Below are 21,038 nucleotides of genomic sequence, written 5' to 3' on the forward strand. Positions count from 1 at the left end.
ACTGAGGCAGCATGTGAGGTTGAACATTAGCTTAAAGCAGAACTTTCCAAATATTTCATGTGGTGACACACTTGTATCATTTCATGACATGACAATTCAGTTTTACTCAGAAACCAGAGGTTATGCATACAGACACATACATAAATTGTAATAAAAATATATGGTGACACAAGATATCTCTTAAAAACCTTTCATTTAATTTTTTTTAAAATATGATTTATTGCTTATTTTACATAGACCCAGAGATATGTTATGTTTGTGTGACACACCCATACACTGCACCTGATACACTAATATATTGTGACACGGAGTTTGAAAAGTTCTTCCCTAAAGCGTCCCTCTAAATTAGCACAGTATTACTAAATACAACTTTTCACAGTTTTAGCTATAGCAACCAATGGCAAAGGACAATGAAAGTTTCAGTCTAACAACATCTAGAGGGCCACAAGTTACCCATTTTGGGGGATCACGAAAGAGGTTTGCGAAATAATAAGTGAAGTGGAGAGAAATTATGATCTCTCCAAAATGCTAGGTTACAAAATCAACCAATTAGGCTGATGAGCATCATTAAGTCCATTAGTCCAATGAATTGCATCTGGAAAGACGGGAGATGGCACAATTTAGATGGCAAAGGAGAGGTTGGAGAGGGATGCTTAATACCTCCCTTTCTAATTGCTTCACCTAGGCACTTCTGCCTGATAGCTATCTAGTAATTCTGATAAAAGCTATGGTCAAATAACCTCTGGAGAGCTACAAACAGCATCTGGAAATGCTAGCCCAATCCTTTCTGGGCTGCAAAACAATATGCTGTTTGTTTTGCAGCCCAGGTAGCAACACAATTCTTTGAGCATATATAAAACGAGCAAGACTCCTGCGCTTTAACTTTAAGAAGAATCCTACCCTATTAATAAACAATTCCTTCCTTTCTCTCAATAGTTATGGGAGAATGGAGCAATGCAAATGATTAATTGCCATGAGGAGAGTGAGAAGGAAATGTCCTCCACTTATTAATAACCCTCTTGCGTAAATCTTGCTTTATTTCTTTGCAAACATCTTTCGCAAATAGTCAATGCACAAATAAACGAAGCGCACAATTAAGGCCATATTGAAAAATATACATCGTCTTTCAATTAAAGCTGAAGTGATTTTATGGTTCTCTGTAATTAGAAAATATCCGTGAAATTATTGGGTATAACATAAACTGTGTTAAAGAAGGATAATGAAGGATTGTGTTATTATTATTATTGACAGATAGTTTGGCCACACTAACTGCACTAAATATTGTATCTAAAACAGAATCTTAAAGAGAAAAGTGAATGTTAGAGAAAGAGCTAGTCAGGAGAAATATCCTGACTAGCTGTGTTCTCCATTGTTTGTCTTGACTGCCTTTTTGGAGCCATCTTTTCTATTTGTATGGGTAAAACATTAAAGGTCATATTGTGTTTATATGACATGTGCATGCGGAGAAAAAAAAGCCACGTCTCAGCTAAAACCTCATAGGCCAGTACCTCAAAGTCGAGCTGCGGATAGTCAAACATGTTCCCCAGCCATGACAAGGCTGCATTACAGAAAGCCAACACAGCAAGGAAAGCAATCAGAGTCGCAGCGATGTTTGCCACCAGGAAGATGGAGGAAGAGGCACCTTGGCTGGCTGCTTCCAACAGATTTTGGGAATCCCTTTGCCAAGAAAACAGAAATGAAATATGCATCTTTATTTGGAATTTATTTGGTTAGCAAAGTAAATGCATGAATAAAACTTTCACCTATAGTAATAGGTAGTTTAAAAAAATATCAGGATAATCAAAATCCAGAAAAAAACAAAGCAATTAATATAATACTTGTAATACAAAATACACACACATATATATCTTCTACCAACCTAGCAGTTCGAAAACATGCAAATGTGAGTAGATCAATAGGTACCACTCAGGCGGGAAGGTAACAATGCTCCATGCAGTCATGCCAGCCACATGACCTTAGAGGTGTCTACGGACAATGCCGGCTCTTCGGCTTAGAAATGGAGATGAGCACCAACCCCCAGAGTCAGACATGACTAGACTTAATGTCAGGGGGAAACCTTTACCTACATATATATATTGTAAGCACTGAAAGAACTTCAAACTTTCTTTATCTCCTGGCGAAATGTCACATACAAGGAATCTGTGACTTGAATTGCCACTGCTCCTTCATTTAGGCTTATCAGGCTTTCAGGTCCAAAGCTGTGTTACAGACACAGGCTGGGGTCTCATATGGCTCATGCTACAGACTGTTATTTTGTACTCCTTCTGCGCTCACACAAGGAAAGGAAAGCGGAAGTAGTGATATTAGGCAAAGCAAGCTATCATCTCCATGTAACTTGTTCCTGAAATGCCCGTCTTCTGTTGGCTTGCATGGAACCAATTGCACAGGAAAAGCAATTGGCTCAGATTCATGATCCATACTACCTTGGCTGGCCTCCCCCAATGTTTTGGATTCTCTACCATCAGCCACAGCTATTGTCCTCTCTCTCTCTCTCTCTCTCTCTCTCTCTCTCTCTCTCTCTCTCTCTCTTTTTACAAATAAGCTTTTATTTTTTTCAAAAAAAAAGAAAGAAAAGAAAACAACTCAAACAATTTAAAAAGTGAAAAAAGAAGGGAAAGGTGGGAAACATCACAGGATATAGTATGTAAGTTATGGAGTCATGTTGATAGTTCTACACATGGGTCTATCATATCATCAAAGACATAGAGGGGGAGAAAGTAACATTATACATATTCTTAAGTATAGGGAGGAAGTAAAGTAAAAGAAAAAGGTTCCAACTATGATATTTTCTCTAACAAGAAAAGTATTTCATAACACTTTTAATTTACAAATTCTGTTGCAGCCATCTTCTTTATAAAATCCATAAAAGGTTTCCATTCTTTTTGCAGTTTTTGTGTATTATATTGTTGTAGAATTAATGTTAATTTGTCCATTCCAGCCATTTCAATTTTTTTGTAATCCATTCTTCTCTGTTGCTTCCATAGTTTTGCATAAGGACTTCTTGCTACTGTAGTCATGTACAGAAAGATACTTTCCTGGTGTTTCAGCATTTGCGTATCAAATAGTCTCAATAAATAAGTTTTTGGTTTCAGTGTTAGTTTATTTTTTATTATGTTTTCAATACCAGTATGCACTTTTATCCATATGGTTTTAGCCTTTAGTCCACCACATATGATAAAAGCTTCCAGTAGTTTGTTTACATTTCCAGCATAAATTCAACTTTTTATTTATCTTCGAGAGTTTTTCTGGAGAGCCACAGTTATCGTTTTATTGGATGGTGATGGTGGGGATTGTGATCCAAAACATCGGAGTGGAAAAATGCTATTCTATGCCTGTGTATTACCCAGGAATGATTCCTCGCCTCTGACACTAGGAAGAAATAGACATAGCCATTTGGAGAATGTACACAAATAGTCCACCTAGTGTTAACGATGAATGATCTTGGAGATGGAATTGACAAGAGTTAATTTGAATATTGTTTTTGATGTTCTTGTCAAGTTATGATCAGAAACAAGAAAAAGGCTCCCTTGATGAGCATGAGAATTACAGAGTCATAAGGGAACCAAAAGGCCATCTAGTCCAGCCCAAGAGTGCTCCCAAGAGATAAACACCACCCTTTGAGGGATTTCATTCCAGTGTTGGGTAGGTTTTAATATCAGAAACTTTTTCCTAACAGGATCAGATGACAAGGACAGAGATGTCACCACAAGCATTGATTTGTGTCCTAATTTCTGGAGAAGCAGAAAACAAGCTTGTTCCATTTTCTACATGGCATGCCTGCAAATATTTGGAGATGGCTATTGTGTCACATCTTGTGCTTTTCTCTTGGCAAGGCCCAAAATTTTCAGCTCCCAAAACCATTCCTCATGTACTTTGTTTCCAGATTGTCTTGGTCACCTCTTCATTTACAGCAACTTGGTAACGATGGTGACATAGTGGAGGTCTCCACCCAACAGGGCCTACGCAGTTCCAGGTCACCTGGTCAGTGGCCCCAGATTCAGCATATACTGCTTGTTCCAGGAATACTCTGAGCCAGATTTACAAGAGAAGGAGAAAAAAGAACTAGGTGACATAACTGAATGACCCGCTTGTGTTACCAATTTCAGTGCTGCTGATTTTGGTAATGAGGGCAAATCAATAGAGGTCATAAAAGGTGTGTGTGTATAATCAGCAGGATATCTCCCTTGGCAAATTTATAGATACTTTTAAATTATTAACCAGTGTAACAACTAAACCTGCTTATATGATTTCCCAGCTCTGAGTAAGTCTTGAGCCATGCAAGTGTACATCTCATTACCCTTTCCCGAGGTTCGTGCTCCGCTGTACGGTTATTCGGGGTTGCTCAGTTTCAGGCCAAAAGAGCTTGGCAATAGCCAAAGCTGCTGGAGCTGACATCACAGAAGCAGTTAATAAGTGGGTGGCTGAAACCTGAGATTTCAAAGGACAAAAAAGAAAGAAAGTGTTAAAGATTATTGCTGTGTAGCATAGCTTCCCAATAAAGTGCCCTCCAGATTTGATTGACTACAAACTTAATCGTTCAAAATCCATCATCTTTCTGTAGTCTAGCCCATTTGGAGGAGGTTACAATGGGTATGTTGGGAATAGAAGTATAATACTTTTGAAGTATCAAAACATCAAAATGCGATCTAGCTTTTTGAGGAGGGTGGCGACTTTTCCTAACATAGCTCACTAGAAAAAATGAGAAGCAATATTTCTTTAGTAGACTCTCACTTCAGTTAGGAAAGGCGATATTGTATGAAAGAAGAGAGTCAGACTCCGAAGTTCATATATACTAGGGATGGGGTGGATTAATAGATAAGATAGTTACATTGAATGTATATCATGTTCAGATGTTATGGAAAATTTACTTTTAAAATGATGCATTATTGATGTAGGATGTTGGGGGCAATTTATATAGAGTGTTGTAATTGGATGTATAAAGGGAAAACATTATGAAAAATTGTTGTTCAAACTGATAGATTAGCAGTAATTGATAAACTGTTTTATTGAATTAGAAATAAACCATTAGTGACTTTAAAAAAAGACTGGAAGCTCCCTATGGACTTTTTGCAAAGGAAAAAATGACTCACTTACTATTAGTTTGGATGATCAGAAAGGATTTGAGTAAGAAAAGTTGATTTGCATAAATGTTAAAGAGCTAAGCATGATTAAGTAAGGTATGCAATTACAGCTATTGATATCTCCCTTTGGGGAGATAGGGTGGAATACAAACCAAGATGATGATGATGATGATGATGAAGTAATCTTTTTTGTTTTTTCATTCTTCATTATTTATTTTCAAGATTATTTTAACGTACTTTTTCATGTCAGGAGCAACTTGAGAAACTGCAAGTCGCTTCTGGTATGAGAATTGGCTGTCTGCAAGGACGTTACCTTTTTAATGTACTGAAAATGTATAATTTTTTAAAAAAGAAATAAAAAAGAGGAAAATGTGCAAAAATGTTTCAATCAAAAGAAAGTTGAATACAAAAATGCATATTTGGGGGGAGGGAAATATTTAACAATATCTGTTTTAAAAATACAAGTCTCATAGTCAATACAGAACTAGGATAAAATAAGATTATTGGTAAGAAGAAAGTGAGAATAATGACTGAAGATTTTTCACATCCCTGGATTTTTTTGTGTGTGTGTCAGGAGTGACTTGAGAAACTGCAAGTCGCTTCTGGTGTGAGAGAATTGGCTGTCTGCAAGGACATTGCCCAGGGGACGCCTGAATGTTTTTGAAGTTTTACCATCCTTGTGGAAGGCTTTTCCCATGTCCCTTCATGGAGCTGGAGGTGACAGAAGTGGCTCATCCATGCTCTCTCTGGGTTGGATTCAAACCGGTGGTGTTCAGGTCAGCAACCCGCCCTTCAAGTCAGCAGTCCTATCAGGACAAGGCTTTCACCCATTGCTGCACCCTCGATAATATCAGGCTTTCTCTTTTTATCCTTATTATCACAGTTAATCCATAGTGAAAACACAGCTTTTCTCAGATGAGGCATTATTTCCCATCTGTGCTACTTGCTTTCTTTTATTTTCCATAGAATAAAAACATTTAAAAAATTGTTGGAAGACAAACTGTGAATAAAATACTTGTTTTCTACAAAATTCTATGGTTGATGGAGAAACTTTTATTTTATACGGCATCCTACCATTCTGGGAGGAGCAGGAAAAGAAAGGTCTGGAAAATAACCGTGTATTTTCATTCTTACCCCAAAGGAAATATATGCTCCTAAGACACTTCCAGCGATGGTGGCAAACCCCGCTGTCATGATGGCATGGAGTTCTGACTTTGTAACATACGGCAAATAGGGTTTCACTAAAAGTGGAGATTCTGACTGCAGGAAGGACAAGGAGAACAAAAGAGAAGAAAATAAGTACATTCTGGCCATAACTTCACATTACCGGTATTTTACTTTATCCATGGAGTGGAGTCATGTGGAAACCATTTCAGACCAACTTCATTTGGTAAACTAAATTCCTTTTTCCATTTTTCAAAAATCTTCACTTCCTTAATTATTTGTCAATTTTAAAATATCATTTTTAGCAATAATGATATTTAAAAATATCATTTTTATCTCCCTGACCAAGATAGTTGAATCCTTTGCCGTCTATCCAGATCTTTTTTAACCTCCTTCCATGCCTTCCCATAGTTATTTTTAAAAAATTTTTTTTTATTAATAACACATATAGAATATTTACAATATGATGAAAAGAAAATTTTAGTTATAGAGGGAGAAAAACACATACAAGGGGAAAAGACGAGGAAAGGGAATAGGAAAAAAAGGATAGGGGAAATAGGGGTATGTTGACTTCCATCTACTTCATAGTGTTGTATAGTCCTTTCAAAGTTCACAAAAGCTTAATAGTTTCTCTTCTTTACATCCCCCTTCTCTCTTTATTCACTTATGAAACAACTACTTTATTATATCTTCTTTCTAGTTCATGTTATTATTTTCATCTTTTCGCATTTCAAATAATCTTTAGTTGCAAATCTGTTTGAGTTTTTGGTTTTCCTTGTTGTGTTGATATCAAGTAAGTTGGTCTATCTATGCTTATAATCTCCATTATTTTCAGTAACCATTGATTGATTGAGGGTGCTTCTCTGATTCTCCAGTTTCTGGCATAGACTATTCTTGCCACTGTTACTAAATAATTGAACAGTATCTGTTCGGTTTTTTTCCATGCCCAGCATTCCCAGGAGGAAATATTTTGGTTCCATTTAAATTTTTATGTCTAACATTTTCTGTGTTTTCTTATGCACTTCTCTCCTATACTTCTTGGCAATTTCGCACATCCACCAGACATGGAAAATGTGCCTGTCTGGTTCTCACACTTCCAACATTTATTTGCTTTATCTTGTAACAATTTGCAAGTTTTGTGGAGTGCTGTACCATAGTTATCTTGATATAAATTATTATTTTATTAGTTATCCATATTCCTAAATATTTAACTTTTCTTGTAAGCTTGCACTCTGAAATGCTCTCCAGTTTATCAATATTATTCTTGAAAGATTTCTCATTAAAAACATTGGTTTCTCTTTGTTTATTTTAAGACCTGCCACACTTCCATACTTCCTAATTATTCCCATCAAATTTGATGTGCTCTTTATAGGATCTTCTATGATGACTACCATGTCATCTGCATATGCCTTAATTTTAAAATCTTGCTCTTTTTATTTTCATTCATTTGATATGCCTATCTTCTCTGATCTTAATATTTAATATATCTAACATCCAGCTAAACAAAATTGGTGACAATGGGCAACTTTGTCTTATTCCTTTTTGTATTTCTATCCAATTTGACAGTTGGCCATTTATCGTTAGTCTTTTTGGTTAGAATATATTGCGCTCACTTCATTTCTAAATTGTTGTCCCACCCCATATTGGGACAGGACTTTTTCCATAAATTCCCAATGAACATTAGCAAACGCTTTCTCAGTATCAAGAAATAATGCAATATTTCTATTTAGGTCTTGTTTGGCTACCCCTATTATATTTAAAATCATTCTCACACTCTCTGATTTAACTGTCTCCCTGGACGGAAGCCTGCGTGATCTTTATTTATATACTAGCTTTTATTTATATATGTTGCTGTTGTGGAAACAACCCTGCTTTATGAAAGGGAAGTGGGAAGAGGGAATAACCAGCGGAAACGGGGGAAATGGTTTTTCTCCTTCAACTATGCACCCATAAAATAGATTTTCCCTCTCTGTCTAGCATCCTCTTCTGACCTCCACCCAGATAATGAAACTGTACCACAAATTGTAATAACAAAATCTATGGGGACACAACATATCTTATGAAAACCTTTTATATGTGTGTGTGTGTGTGCGTGCGCGTGCGTTTTTCTCTCTCTCTCTCTCTATATATATGGTTTTCATTACACACACACACACACATGTATAAAATAAGATAACATATATTTCAAAGATTATTGTCCTTTTTCATTATGTTTTTGTGACACACCTGCACATGGTAGCTAGCATGCTAATATGTCATGGCACACAATTTGGAAAGCTCTGGTGTAGATGCATCCTCAGTTATAGTTGTATAACTTCAGAAGTTCCATGATCCAATTTACACATGCACAAAAGATGGAGAAAAGTTTGTGATCTTCAGAGAAATTTGTATTCCAACACTGAGAGAGTTATTTTTGATAAATATTTACTCCTTCAAGAGATAACAGAACAAGGTAGGTCTGTGGAGTTTTGAAGGAGGTAAGTTAGAGCAACATGGATGGCCAGATTGCAGTATGTGGGGGAAAGGCAAGAAGCTTGGAGCAGATAAAATGTAAAGTTTAGCTAATTCCAACTGGGTGTCCTCCAGATGTGAGAGCACCCGGTCAGGAGAAGGTGCCTCAATGGATGTTAATTTCCACCCCTGATGGCATTATGTGCATTAGAGATAACCACGCTCTTGCCTCATTAATGGAAATGCTTCTCTACTAGAGTGTATATAAGTTCCAAGGAAGGATATATATTTGCTCTACTTTATCTCCTAGGAGAGAAAAATTGCTTAGTATGATGACAAACCATGGTCTATTTCAAGAAGGGGGTCTCAAGGCTAGTAGATTATTTCTCTGTTGTACAAGCTTACCTGTCCCACAAATATATTGCCGGCTGCAACTAAGGATTCAACAGGGGTTGTCCCTAAGGTAATTTGCATTATCCATCCAACCTAAGAAAAGAAAGTTATTATGTGGAAAATTAGTTTTCTGCTGTTATCACACTGCTTAAAAGTACCATTTTCCTATCTTCCCCAGTTGACTCATGTTCAGCCTTCAAAAGGAATACTTTTGGCATCTCATTCACATAAATATAATTTTATTAAAATACAGGAATTCACAAAAATAGGGACAGCCTTGCATGGGAAGAAGGAGATGATGACTGACAGTTGCCACCAGGGAGATGGAATAAGTATTTCTTCACTGGATTAAATCTAAGCTGCAACTTCCTATATGCCAGTCTGTTACCCAAATAAACAGTGTCTTCAGAAACCAAAACAGGCCAGGAATTTGATCCTACTTTGTTGGATAACCTCTTTTGGCCATGCTTTGTACTTTCTACAAGTTGTGCAAACACTTAAAACATCTAAAAAAAGAAGAAATGTGACTTGTATCTACCATTTCTTACCAATTAGAGGGGCCTAGAGAGCAGGTCCCTATTGTAGTCTGAAAACCGCATAATTTGGGTTGGTAAACTTTTAGAGAAGAGATGAAAAAGAGAGATGGATATTAAGAGGGTAGGTAAGAAGGTTTATAGCAGAATTTGGAAACCTTAATTTTGGATTCTGAGACTTAGACTGGATCTAAGCTATCTAATGCAGAGGACTGACACGTTAGTTCTACCAATGTGTCAGAGACTGGAATCAAATTTGTATCCATAGACTACAGTTTCTCTCTGTCCTGGAAACTTGATACAGAGTAGTAGCAAGCTCATGGACCATCTCTAGACCATGGAGGACTACTTTAACCTCTTTAACCTGTTTAAAGTATTCTGCCATGGAGTGGGGCTGGTCCGTATATTTTAATCACTGTTTTAACCACCTTGGGTCATCAGGCCATAAGAGGAGTTCTCAAGAGCTACAATGATGGAAGGCTGTCCAGCCCTTCACAAAGCAGGTTTCTCGACATGCCTAGGATTCTCTATTTTACTTTATTTTTTTTTTAAAAAAAAAACATTTCAAAATGTGCAATTTCACTCCAGAACAACTCTGGGCACACAGAGTATTGTGGTAAAAGCCTTAAAGACAGTTTTACTCTCACACTCTAAAGGAGCTTTAATTAATTCCCTCCCAAACTCCAAAACAAACTGAAACCTGAAAGCTGTGGTCCACTTGAAGGTTCAGCGTTGCCAAAATTGAGGGCTTAGTGATGCCAAAACCCTCTGTGTGTGCCAACCCCTGCTGTAGGCTATGCAGGAAAACATGTGCCTTGGGCTTTACCTTTTTAATAAGCCATTGCATGAATCCAACGTGGTATAGAACAGACATCACTGTGCTGAAGAAAATGACTATAGGCAGCACCTGGACAGAAAAAAAAAACAATTAAAAGTATGAAGAATTTCCATTTTCTATATTTCAAAACAGAAATACAGGCAGTCCCCAAATGATGAACAAAATAGATTCTGTAGGTTTGTTCTTAAGTTGGATTTGTATCTAAGGCGGAACAGGTACATTCTAAAGGAGTAACTCTAGCCAAATATATATATGTATGTTTAAGCTTTGGATAGCATAAGGAAGGGTTAGCACCCCTATGGTGCTTGTTTTGCTGTCTGTGCTCCTGTTCAGAAGATTTCACATCACTTTCTGTCCCTGTGAAAATTGGATTTTGAAAAAATTGGATTATTGTATAAATACCATGTTTCCCCAGTGTCTTATATTAATTTTTGCTCCCAAAGATGCACTAGGTCTTATTTTCAGGGGATGTCTTATTTTTCCATGAGGAAGAATTCACATTTATTATTGAACAAAAAATGAACATTTACTATATACTGTACAGTAGTTGTCATCACAAACCAGCATAACCAGACAAACTGTAAATCCTATCAAGAACTTCTTGTTACTACCAATATTTCCATGTTATATACATCTATGGTATGTACATTTACCGATCCTACATGCTCTGGTGTTCTGTTTGGCGGGCATGCTTCCTAACACAAACTTTGCTAGGTCTTACTTTCAGGGGAGGCCTTATATTTAGCAATTTAGCAAAACCTCTACTAGGTCTTATTTTCTGAGGATGTCTTATTTTAGGGGAAACAGGGTAAGAATTGGTGAGAAGGTTTCTGTGGAGACACCTTTTCCCCATTATAAATCTTTCAGGAGTGACTTTCTCTTTCTAGGAGTAGATTCCTGTTGTCTCACTCTCATTCTTAACTAGGAGTCATTTGTAGGTCAGATGTTTGTAACTCAGGGACAAACTGTAAAAGGAATTGGAAATGTCTCCAGGTTAAGGACATTAAAAGCAGTGGTTCTCAACTTGTGGGTCCCTTTGGCCTTCAACTCCCAGAAATCCTAATGGCTGGTAAACTGGCTAGGATTTCTGGGAGTTGTAGGCCAAAACACCTGGGGACCCACAAGTTGAGAATCACTGGCCTAAGTGAAGAAAAATATCACTGACATTTCACCAGCATACTAATAACATACCTGGAGATTGGGGATGGAAATAATATTGGCAAATATTTGAAAAATGTTTTTCAAATGTTGAGAAGATTTGAGAAGAAGGATGTTCTTATGGCCCATCTACATGGACATATTAAATACATTCAGGGCGTGCCCAGACAGCACCAAAATGAGGGACAAAGAAGTGGGTTTTTAAAATGCGGGACCACAAAGGGAGTCCAAACACAGACCTCCCAGTCCCGCTACATAGCCCCTTGCCGTCCTCACAACAGTCTTGTGAAATGGATTAAGATGGAGGGTCCCCTCTTTACATTACAAACTGTAAAAGACAGAATTTGAGAGAGTTGTACAGTAGAGTCTCACTTATCCAACACTCGCTTATCAAACGTTCTGGATTATCCAACGCATTTTTGTAGACAATGTTTTCAATACATCATGATATTATGGTACTAAATTCGTAAATACAGTAATTACAACATAATATTACTGCGTATTGAACGATTTTTTTCTGTCAAATTTGTTGTATAACATGATGTTTTGGTGCTTAATTTGTAAAATCATAACCTAATTTGATGTTTAATAGGCTTTTCCTTAATCTCTCCTTATTATCCAATATATTCGCTTATCCAACATTCTGCCAGCCCGTTTACGTTTGATAAGTGACACTCTACTGTATTTGCTTTCCACTTGTACTTCCCTGAGTCACCTGTGTTTCCATTTGACAGCTGATCAGCTGACCAGGTGTTTGAGGCTTTTGAGAAATGCAAGTGCTCTGGAGGAGTCCACACAGGGGGGAAGGAAGGAAAGCATGTGTGTTCCATGCCTGATGAGATACACAGACATGAAAAGCTGTCTCTCTCTCAGGAAGAATAGGGTTTAAAGGGTACCTTTTAAATAAGTGTTCTCCAGCCCTTAACTTGATTCCTCTTGGCTAAACGTCATTTAGCCACCCACCCCTTTTAGGAATAACATTATCATCATCATCATCATCATCATCATCATCAACAACAACAACAACAAAAATTGACATTTTTTTAATCAAATACACAAAAAAGGAAATTTGAAAAGTTGGGTGTGGGGTGGAGGTGGGGATAATAGAACTGAATAAATAAAAGTTCTACATTTCTTTTACATGGTCATACTAGGGGATAATGCTGCCTGGAGCATGAAAAGGGCATACAAAATTCAAAGGTATTATTCAACTGGCTCTGAGTTACATAAGTATGTTTGTGATTTGTTAAATAATTACAGGAAATGGTAATGCTGACTTGGAGTATAGACTTTTACCCCACATTGGCTTGTTAACAATAATGAAATCAGGATTAATTAAAGCACATCACTAGCCATGAGTTTTACCTAGTAATATACCACATTCCAACATTGAGTTCCTTGGTCAGGGCCAGCTGTCCTTCACAATAAAGCTTTTGATTATTGTACCAAAGAAAGGTACTTTGGGACTGTGCATCAATGAGCAGGAACACAGAGTGCTTTTAAAATAATAATATGAAAATTCTGCTACATTCCAGACTTGTAAGTAGAGCAGAAACAGGACGTCAAAAAAGCACATCTGTGACCATCAGAAAAGCAGGTAATTAAGGGCCTGCTCCCTTTCAGAACACAATGTCTATGGCATTGGTTTTCAGCCTGTGATCCTTTAGACTGAGACTTTCAGTTCCCAGAAGCTCTGGAATACATGGACCCCAGTAAATGATACTGGGAGTTGAAATCTGAAACATTTGAAGGACAAAAAGATGAGGATCACTACTCTTTTGGTTGTTCAATAAATATGAATTTTTAAAGCAGGATGATTCTGTTCTCCTATGTTGCAGAAATACTGAAAGGAACCTGTTGTGGACCAGATCTGCAGGTGTTTAAATATTTATTGTCATGTTTGTCCAATACAGAAAGCACCATCTGTATGTATAGATATCACACTATGCAACATGATTTTTATTCCTGGATTATAAATCTCATTTCCTAATTGGTTCTATCATACAAACATGGAAAAAGTTTATTAAACTGTAAAAAAATTGCTTTCGTGAGACAGATTTTGCTACAGTTTTTCAATGAATATCTTGTAGTATTATTATTTATTTTATTATTATTTTATTTACCTCATTTGTACCCCGCCTTTCTCACCCCAGAGGGGACTCAAGGTGGCTTACATAGGCACTTGTTCAATGCCTACAGATACACATATCAGACATACATTTAAAATATAGCAAAAATTAAAAATTCATCCAATAGCATTAAAAACCTGATAATTAATTAATATCACGCCATCCCCAGGTCGTAGTCTAAAGCCATTCCATGGTCACTTTTTAAACAAGTGGTACCTTATTTCCTACTTGATAGATGCAAATATCTTTCGGGTTGCCTGGTCAGCAACGAGCAGGGGCTATTTTTTATTTTTAATTGATGGGTGCTCACCCTGCCACGGGCTGGCCTCGAACTCATGACCTCATGGTCAGAGTGATTTATTGCTGCTGCTCAACAGCCTGCACCACAGCCCGGTCAAAATTAGGGTCAAAATTAGCCACTGGGCTCCACTTTTCTAGTAGCACTTGAATAAAAAAGGAGAAGGACCTAAGTAATCAAACAGGGAAAAGGAACATGCATATATTGCTGTATTGTCTGAATGCAATCCCCACAGCACCAAGGCAACACAGTCAGTTGTTGGGAACAATGGTAGCTGCATTCCCATTACATCTGGGGGAGGCAGCAATGTTTCTCATGTTCACCTAAATGAACACAAATGGAAGAAGCGCCATCAACAGAAACAAGTCTGAAAAGGAAATTTTAGCCTGAAGCAACAAAGGAGGAGGAAGAGGAAGAGGAGCTTAGGTTTAATTTGATTTTAGGTTTTAAACGCTGTATTATTCATATATGGGGTCGTGTTGCAATTTTATGCCAATATTTATCTATTTTATGAAGGCATTGAATGTATGTAGTTGTTTGTTGGAATCTGCCCTGAGTCCCTTCGAGGAGATAGGGTGTAATAGAAATAAAGTTTATTGTTGTTGTTATTGTTGTTGTTGTTGTTGTTATTAAAGGTCTTGGGATGGGTGAAATGGCTGGATTTCCCAAAGGACTACGGCAGAGGCAATGAGCCAAATGTTAATGATCCCAAATTGGGTGGGGGGGAACCCAGTATGATTAATTTTAATCATAAAAAACAGTAGCAATACAGATTGAGCTTCTACTGCATTCTTTAATAAAAGCTAAAAATGATCAGAGGGTGAACCAATGTGTATCCTCTCCACCCATTAGAGACAAATATTTTAGCAGTTTATTTTACAAAATATTTGTATTAAGATCTTTATTTTAAAAAACCAACTAGCATTAGAAACCAATTTGTTCGGACTCAAATACTCTTGGTTCAGTGGGCAGAACTAAACCTGCCATTTGTTTGAATATTAAAAAGCTTCTGACTGAGTTCTAGGATCTAAGGTTTAAAGTTTGACAGAGAGCAGGGCATATTTTGAGAAATGTGGGGAGAAATCTTTGCCTGTGATCTCCCATGGCATGGAGACCAGGCCCACAGAGCCTTTTATCAGCCTCCAAAGAACCTTGTGTTCAATTCCTACTGATAAAACACCTGCAGACATTGCTCTGAGAGCTAGAATGAGCAAATGGGTTGCTCAGATCCACAAATTGTGATCTGCTCAATCATTGAAAACAGAGATTTCTCTCTAAAGAGCCCGAGATACCTCCTATTATAGTTAACAATGAAAGCCACTATGAATTCTGTTTTTGCACAATGTTTTTGTGGTTATTTTGCCCAAAGTACCAGTGTTAGTACTGAGTATGCCTTTCTTTGATGTCATAAGTGATCTTTCCTCATTTGGTAGGATCAGTACTTGGGGCAGTTAGCTGCTACCACCTCCCAAACCATTCTTTACTTTCTTGACAGGGCCAAGAGCATCCTGGAAATTCTTCCAGGACCTCTAATATCTTAAGTCTCCCAGGAGTTATAATATCAAAGAGACATGAAACTTGCTTTTGATAAAATTTCTATGGGTGGGTGGACACAGAGAGAAGCATACAATCACTGCTGAGTGCTATACTTATCAATGTCTGACACAGTAGGATGGCATGCAGGGCCGGTCCAACAATGAGGCGAATTAAGTGGTTGCTTGGGGCACAAAACATACGAGGTGCAGTCGAGACTGCTTTTTCTGTTGATTTCTTGTAAAACATGATGTTTTTGTGCTTAATTTGTAAAATCTTAATGTAATTTGATGTTTAATAGGCTTTTCCTTAATCCCTTCTTATTATCCAACATTTTTGCTTATCCAACACTTTTATTTTTCAGTGATTGGTTCCGATGGCATACCTGCTATTTTCCATAAGCTTGGGGACAGAAGGGTATAACATGGCCACTAAAGCCACCAGGGAGTAGTAATGTGCTTCAGGCGACATCACAAAGGAGGAACGGATAAAAGGAAAGCAGATATCAATGATACCGCAAGTGAGAAGGACCTAGTTGGACTAACTGCTTAAAGCAGTGAAATGTCACGGGAGGACACTGATTGAAAGCCTTCCTTTGAAGCAGATCTTTGCTTATTTGATCACACCAGAGCATGGATCCACTTTCAATTTGGTTTCTACCTCCTGCAGAACTCTGGGGCTTGTAGTTTAGGGGAAGGCCTTTAAACTGCTCAACCAGAGAGGTACTGGCCTCACTAAACTACTAACCCCAGAATTGTGCAGGAGGCAGAAACCGGATTTAAAGTGGATCCATACTCTGGTGTGATGAGGCCGTATGCCTTTTAGTTGACTCTGATTTATATTGACCCTATGTGTTTTCTTTGCAAAACTTGCGCAATAGGAGTTGCCTTTTTTGTGCATGTCAATAGCGACTTAAGAAACTCCAAGTCACTTCTGGTGTGAGAGAATTGGCCGTCTGCAAGGACATTGCCCAGGGGAAGCCCAGATGTTTTGGTGTTTTTACCATCCTTGTGGGAGACTTTTCTCATGTCCCCGCATGGAGCCTGATCTGATAGAGGGAACTCATCCGCGCTCTCCCCGGGTTGGATTCGAACCGTCAACCTTCAGGTCAGCAACCCAACCTTCAAGTCATCAGTCCTGCCGGCGCACGGGTTTAACCCACTGCGCCACCAAGGACATTTGTCATTGCCTTCCTCTAAAAATGAGAGAGTATGAATTGCTGTTAATACTTGCTATTACATGTTTTTAAGTGTTCTGGATCCTAGTTCTTAGTGACAGTTGTATATGTTTTGACTAGGAAATAGGGTTTTTGATGTTTGTTTGGGAAACATATCAACCTTAGTAGAGTAAATGGATCTGCTTTTTATGAACAATACAATGCTTTCTTATGCTGACTCTGCAGGTATAGACATTATTTGTCATTGTTTCAGCTCAGTGCTTGAACTGTTACGTTTGAAAAGTAATTCACTATTTGTTATACAAAAGTAAATGTCACAAATTATTGACAGAACAACTCCTTATGTCACCAGGACTGACAACTTTTAAATGATTTCACAACATTAATGTAATAATTTAATTATCAATTTGATTAAATTCCATTCAGGTGAATTAAAAATGTTAAGACCACCCAAGGATACTCAAATATACTTGGTAAAAATTCTCTAACACAGCAGTCCCAGATAATATTTCATAAGAAACATCCCTTCCAAGGGTTAAAAGGCAGGTGGACCTTTCGGACAAAAAAAGACTATGTTTATCAACATGCCAATCCTGCGACTGATACATCTTCCTGCTGGGTATTCTATTACTTGAAGTACTCAAAATAAAAGGATTGTAAAAATGCGGGGACTTTTAAATGAATCACTTCCTGCCCTATGCAATCTCCTTAGTCTAATGAATAGGATCACTAAGAGAGAAAGAGAATGAGAGGGAAAATATCTTATTGCTTCATATTCTCTATCCAAATAGTCAAGAGACGTGAAGGACTGGTTGCGGGGCAACATGTCCCTCTTATGAGGTCAAGGATTATTGAGCCCTTTCCTTGGTCCATGAAAGAAATGAGAGAAGGTCTTGGAGAGGCATTTTATTGATTTCTGTAATAAGTACACATGTGGCCCTAGTCTGCTTTTTTTGAAACAACCTTTCTGATAATCCACTCAAAATTTCAGAAACTTTCCTTTTAAAAAGTCAACAACCCTTCTTTAACGAAAAAAATAATCTAAACTTCATGTATACGACTAGAAACTTTAGGTTTGTCTATGAGTCAATGTAAGTCTGTACCTTAACTCTTATTAAAAACAACAACAGTAACCATCCTTTTCTCTGAGTAAAGTGGCAAAAGACAAGAGCTTAGCCCACCTCCAGAGAACCGAAAAGAAGCACGGAGCTGCTGAACTTGCAGATTGAAAAGTTAGCAGTTTGAATCCGGGGAGCAGGGTGAGCTCCTGCTGTTAGCCCCAGTTTCTGCTAACCTAGCAGTTCAAAAACATGCAAATGTGAGTAGATCAATAGATACCACTCCAGTGGGAAGATAATGGCGCTCCATGCGGTCATGCTAGCCACATGACCTTGGAGACGTCTACGGACAACACCGGCTCTTCGGCTTAGAAATGGAGATGAGCACCAGCCCCCAGAATCAGGCATGACTAGACTCAATGTCAGAAGAAAACCTTTACCTTTATATACAATAAATCCAATTATTAATCCCAACTAGACTAGACCCATTTAATAAGTGTTGGGTTATGAAGCTCTTTTTAATTCATCAGGCCTGCATTAGATGGGGCTACAAGTTAGATTTCAGCAAGAATTATTTGTGATAGTATTAGTGCTCAATGTGGGGATAATGGAACAGCCTAAAAGGAACACTTTAGTAAATAGCTTATGAATAAATCTCCCCCCCTCACTTTTTTTTTCCGTCTCAGGAGCGACTTGAGAAACTGAGAGAATTGGCCATCTGCAAGGATGTTGCGCAGGGGACACCCAGATGTTTTTGATGTTTTACCATCCTTGTGGAGGCTTCTCTCATGTCCCTATATGGGGAGCTGGAGCTGACAGAGGGAGTTCACCCACTCTCCCCGGATTCGAACCGCCAACCTTTTGGTCAGTAGTCCTGTCGGCACAAGGGTTTAACCCATTGCACCACCGGGGGCTCCCCCCATCACTAAAAAAAAACCAACAACACCTGAGATAGGGTTATCATAAGGTGAAGCTGACTTGATGTTGACATAATTATGACAGATTATTAAGGTTATATAAGCAGCAAAATATGTCAGAGGCCTGTAGAGTTGATTTAGCTTGGAGATCCTTAATAAAGTTTGTTTCTCAGATAATTGCATTATTCTCCAATCTGTGCCTGGATTTGCTTTCTCTAAACTCAGTACCTGTGTGCTGGCAAGTATATCACTGTTGCATCCCAAGACTGAAATACACCTCTGTACTTAACACACAATCCATTCCAAGGTAAAATAGGAAAACAGTTTATTGAAGAATGTGTATGTGTGTGTGTATAAAAATCAATATCCAAAACGCAAGAATAATCCTCAGGGTTCAAAGTACATGATTGCATCAAAACCCAGGAACACAAAAGCAGGATACATCTAAAACATGCAATACAGAAAAAGCCCTTAGAAACTTGAAACATGAACACAAAGAAACCTGGAACTAGAATTCCCTTGGAAGACTTGACTTGGTAGAAGTTCTATACTCTAACACCAATATTGCCTGGACTAAAGGAATGATCTGCTAGTGTCTCTAATATAGACAGAAAACCGTGCAGTTTCCCTTCAAAAGCTGATAAGGGCTCCTTTTCTAATAAGCGGCTTAATCTTTGTACTTTCTCTTGAGAAGCTCTATGTTGATGGAACATTGATCTTCTATCTAACTGCTGCTCATTAACCTGGCCACCTGGACTTGCATTTTCTCCCTCTGAGCTCAATTCTGTCTCTGACCTTGCATTTCTAGGGAACTGCCTTTCTAGAATATGGCCTCCCTCAGACAGAGAGCTCTCATTCCCAGGGCTTAAAATCTCCTGATTCTCCTGCTGGTTTGCAGGCCCAGAATCCCCAATGTCATCATCAGGCAGCCTAACAGCCCAGAATCCCCAGTGAGATCAGGTACAGACCCAATCAAAGGCTGGACTACAACAATCACATTCCTTTAGTAGAAAATAACTCCCACTAACAATTCTTCTCCCGTAGAAGAGAGGACCTGGTAAACATATTCCTAAACAGATACTCTCCTTTTAGATTTGATAAAACAACAACAGTTGTAACTTACCTTGAAGGCAAAGAAATGATCTGTGTATTTTTCCCCGAACACAAATTTGGACCCCGCATCTGTGTATCCCAAAAAAGTCTTAAATGAGAAAGAAAACACATTTAAAAAAACCCACAACCCAAACTAGCAATAGATAATAATATATTGCAGTTTATTCATATATAGACAAAATCTATTGCAGTTTCTTAATTTATCCCAGTCATCTTGAATTGAATGTATGTGTTTTAATTGGTATGCCTCAGCAGGTGGTCGTGTACACTTGAGAACAGTTATGAAAACAGATCCTGGAAAAAACTACAGAGTTGGGAATCACCCAGAAAGGTTTTTGCATTTTTTTGTTTAACAAAAAAAAAAAAAGGCCTCACACAATAATCTTAATTATGTGCTGCCCTGTTCAGAGACTGTTTGCAATTATTATGTGAATTACAGATGGCACTGATATTTGTAGATGTTAAGATAATCTGATTGTTTCTTTCCATTTTATTGCTATCTACAACATTTGCTTTCAAAGATCACACAATTGAGTTACCAAAAAAAAAATCTTAACGTTTCAACTAAGTTTACAATTTTGTGTTAGGCCAGATTCATAGGTGTCCTAGGCCCACATGTGGCCCACGGCCTGCAGGTTGGACAAGTCTGATTTAACCCAACACTGTTTATCATATCTCTGAAAATAGCTCTCTGAGGTCTCAAGCCAATTTATGCCTTATTTCATTACTTGTGATCCTGGGTGAGAAAAAGTGGCCAACATTCTCATATTTGTAAGGAGTTCCACATATCCACCCGATGATGCCCTAAGCAGCCACTATATGACCAGCTTGGTTCCTTGCTGCTTCTCCAGATACGGATCTCCAGTTAAGGGCCAGTGCTTCTCCAAATAAGGATCAAAATCTTTTGGGATGCTGATGGAAAATAAAGTTCCACCAACACACTTAAACTAAAATTGCAGGAGGAAAACAATTGCCAACAAGGTTATAACTTGAGGGAACCCTCACAAGACCCTCTTCTCTGGCTGACCACTGACCTTTTGGGGAGAGAGAATAGGTTGGGCTGTACCCAGACATTCTCCGGCCATTTCACAATCTGCATTTCCTCCTAAAATCCCAAACCATTGTATTGTACTGCAACACCATTGCAATACAAACAAATACTGTAGAGGGTTGT

At 38.0% G+C, this 21,038-nt stretch overlaps 1 protein-coding gene across 1 annotated transcript in view; it reads right to left on the minus strand.

Annotated features, from left to right (window-relative positions):
* The window catches only part of slc28a3 (solute carrier family 28 member 3), a 61,506-nt gene that overhangs the window by 16,616 nt on the left and 23,852 nt on the right, over positions 1-21,038 (minus strand). The window contains exons 8-13 of the mRNA XM_003216519.4: positions 19,875-19,952; positions 10,470-10,550; positions 9,123-9,203; positions 6,237-6,362; positions 4,319-4,449; positions 1,509-1,677 (exon numbers count right to left, since the gene is read on the minus strand). Of these exons, the coding sequence (XP_003216567.4) occupies positions 1,509-1,677; positions 4,319-4,449; positions 6,237-6,362; positions 9,123-9,203; positions 10,470-10,550; positions 19,875-19,952 (666 nt within the window). The remainder of the gene's footprint in view (positions 1-1,508; positions 1,678-4,318; positions 4,450-6,236; positions 6,363-9,122; positions 9,204-10,469; positions 10,551-19,874; positions 19,953-21,038) is intronic.

The sequence above is a fragment of the Anolis carolinensis genome, chromosome 2 (genome assembly GCF_035594765.1).
Source record: "Anolis carolinensis isolate JA03-04 chromosome 2, rAnoCar3.1.pri, whole genome shotgun sequence".
Taxonomy (NCBI): domain Eukaryota; kingdom Metazoa; phylum Chordata; class Lepidosauria; order Squamata; family Dactyloidae; genus Anolis; species Anolis carolinensis.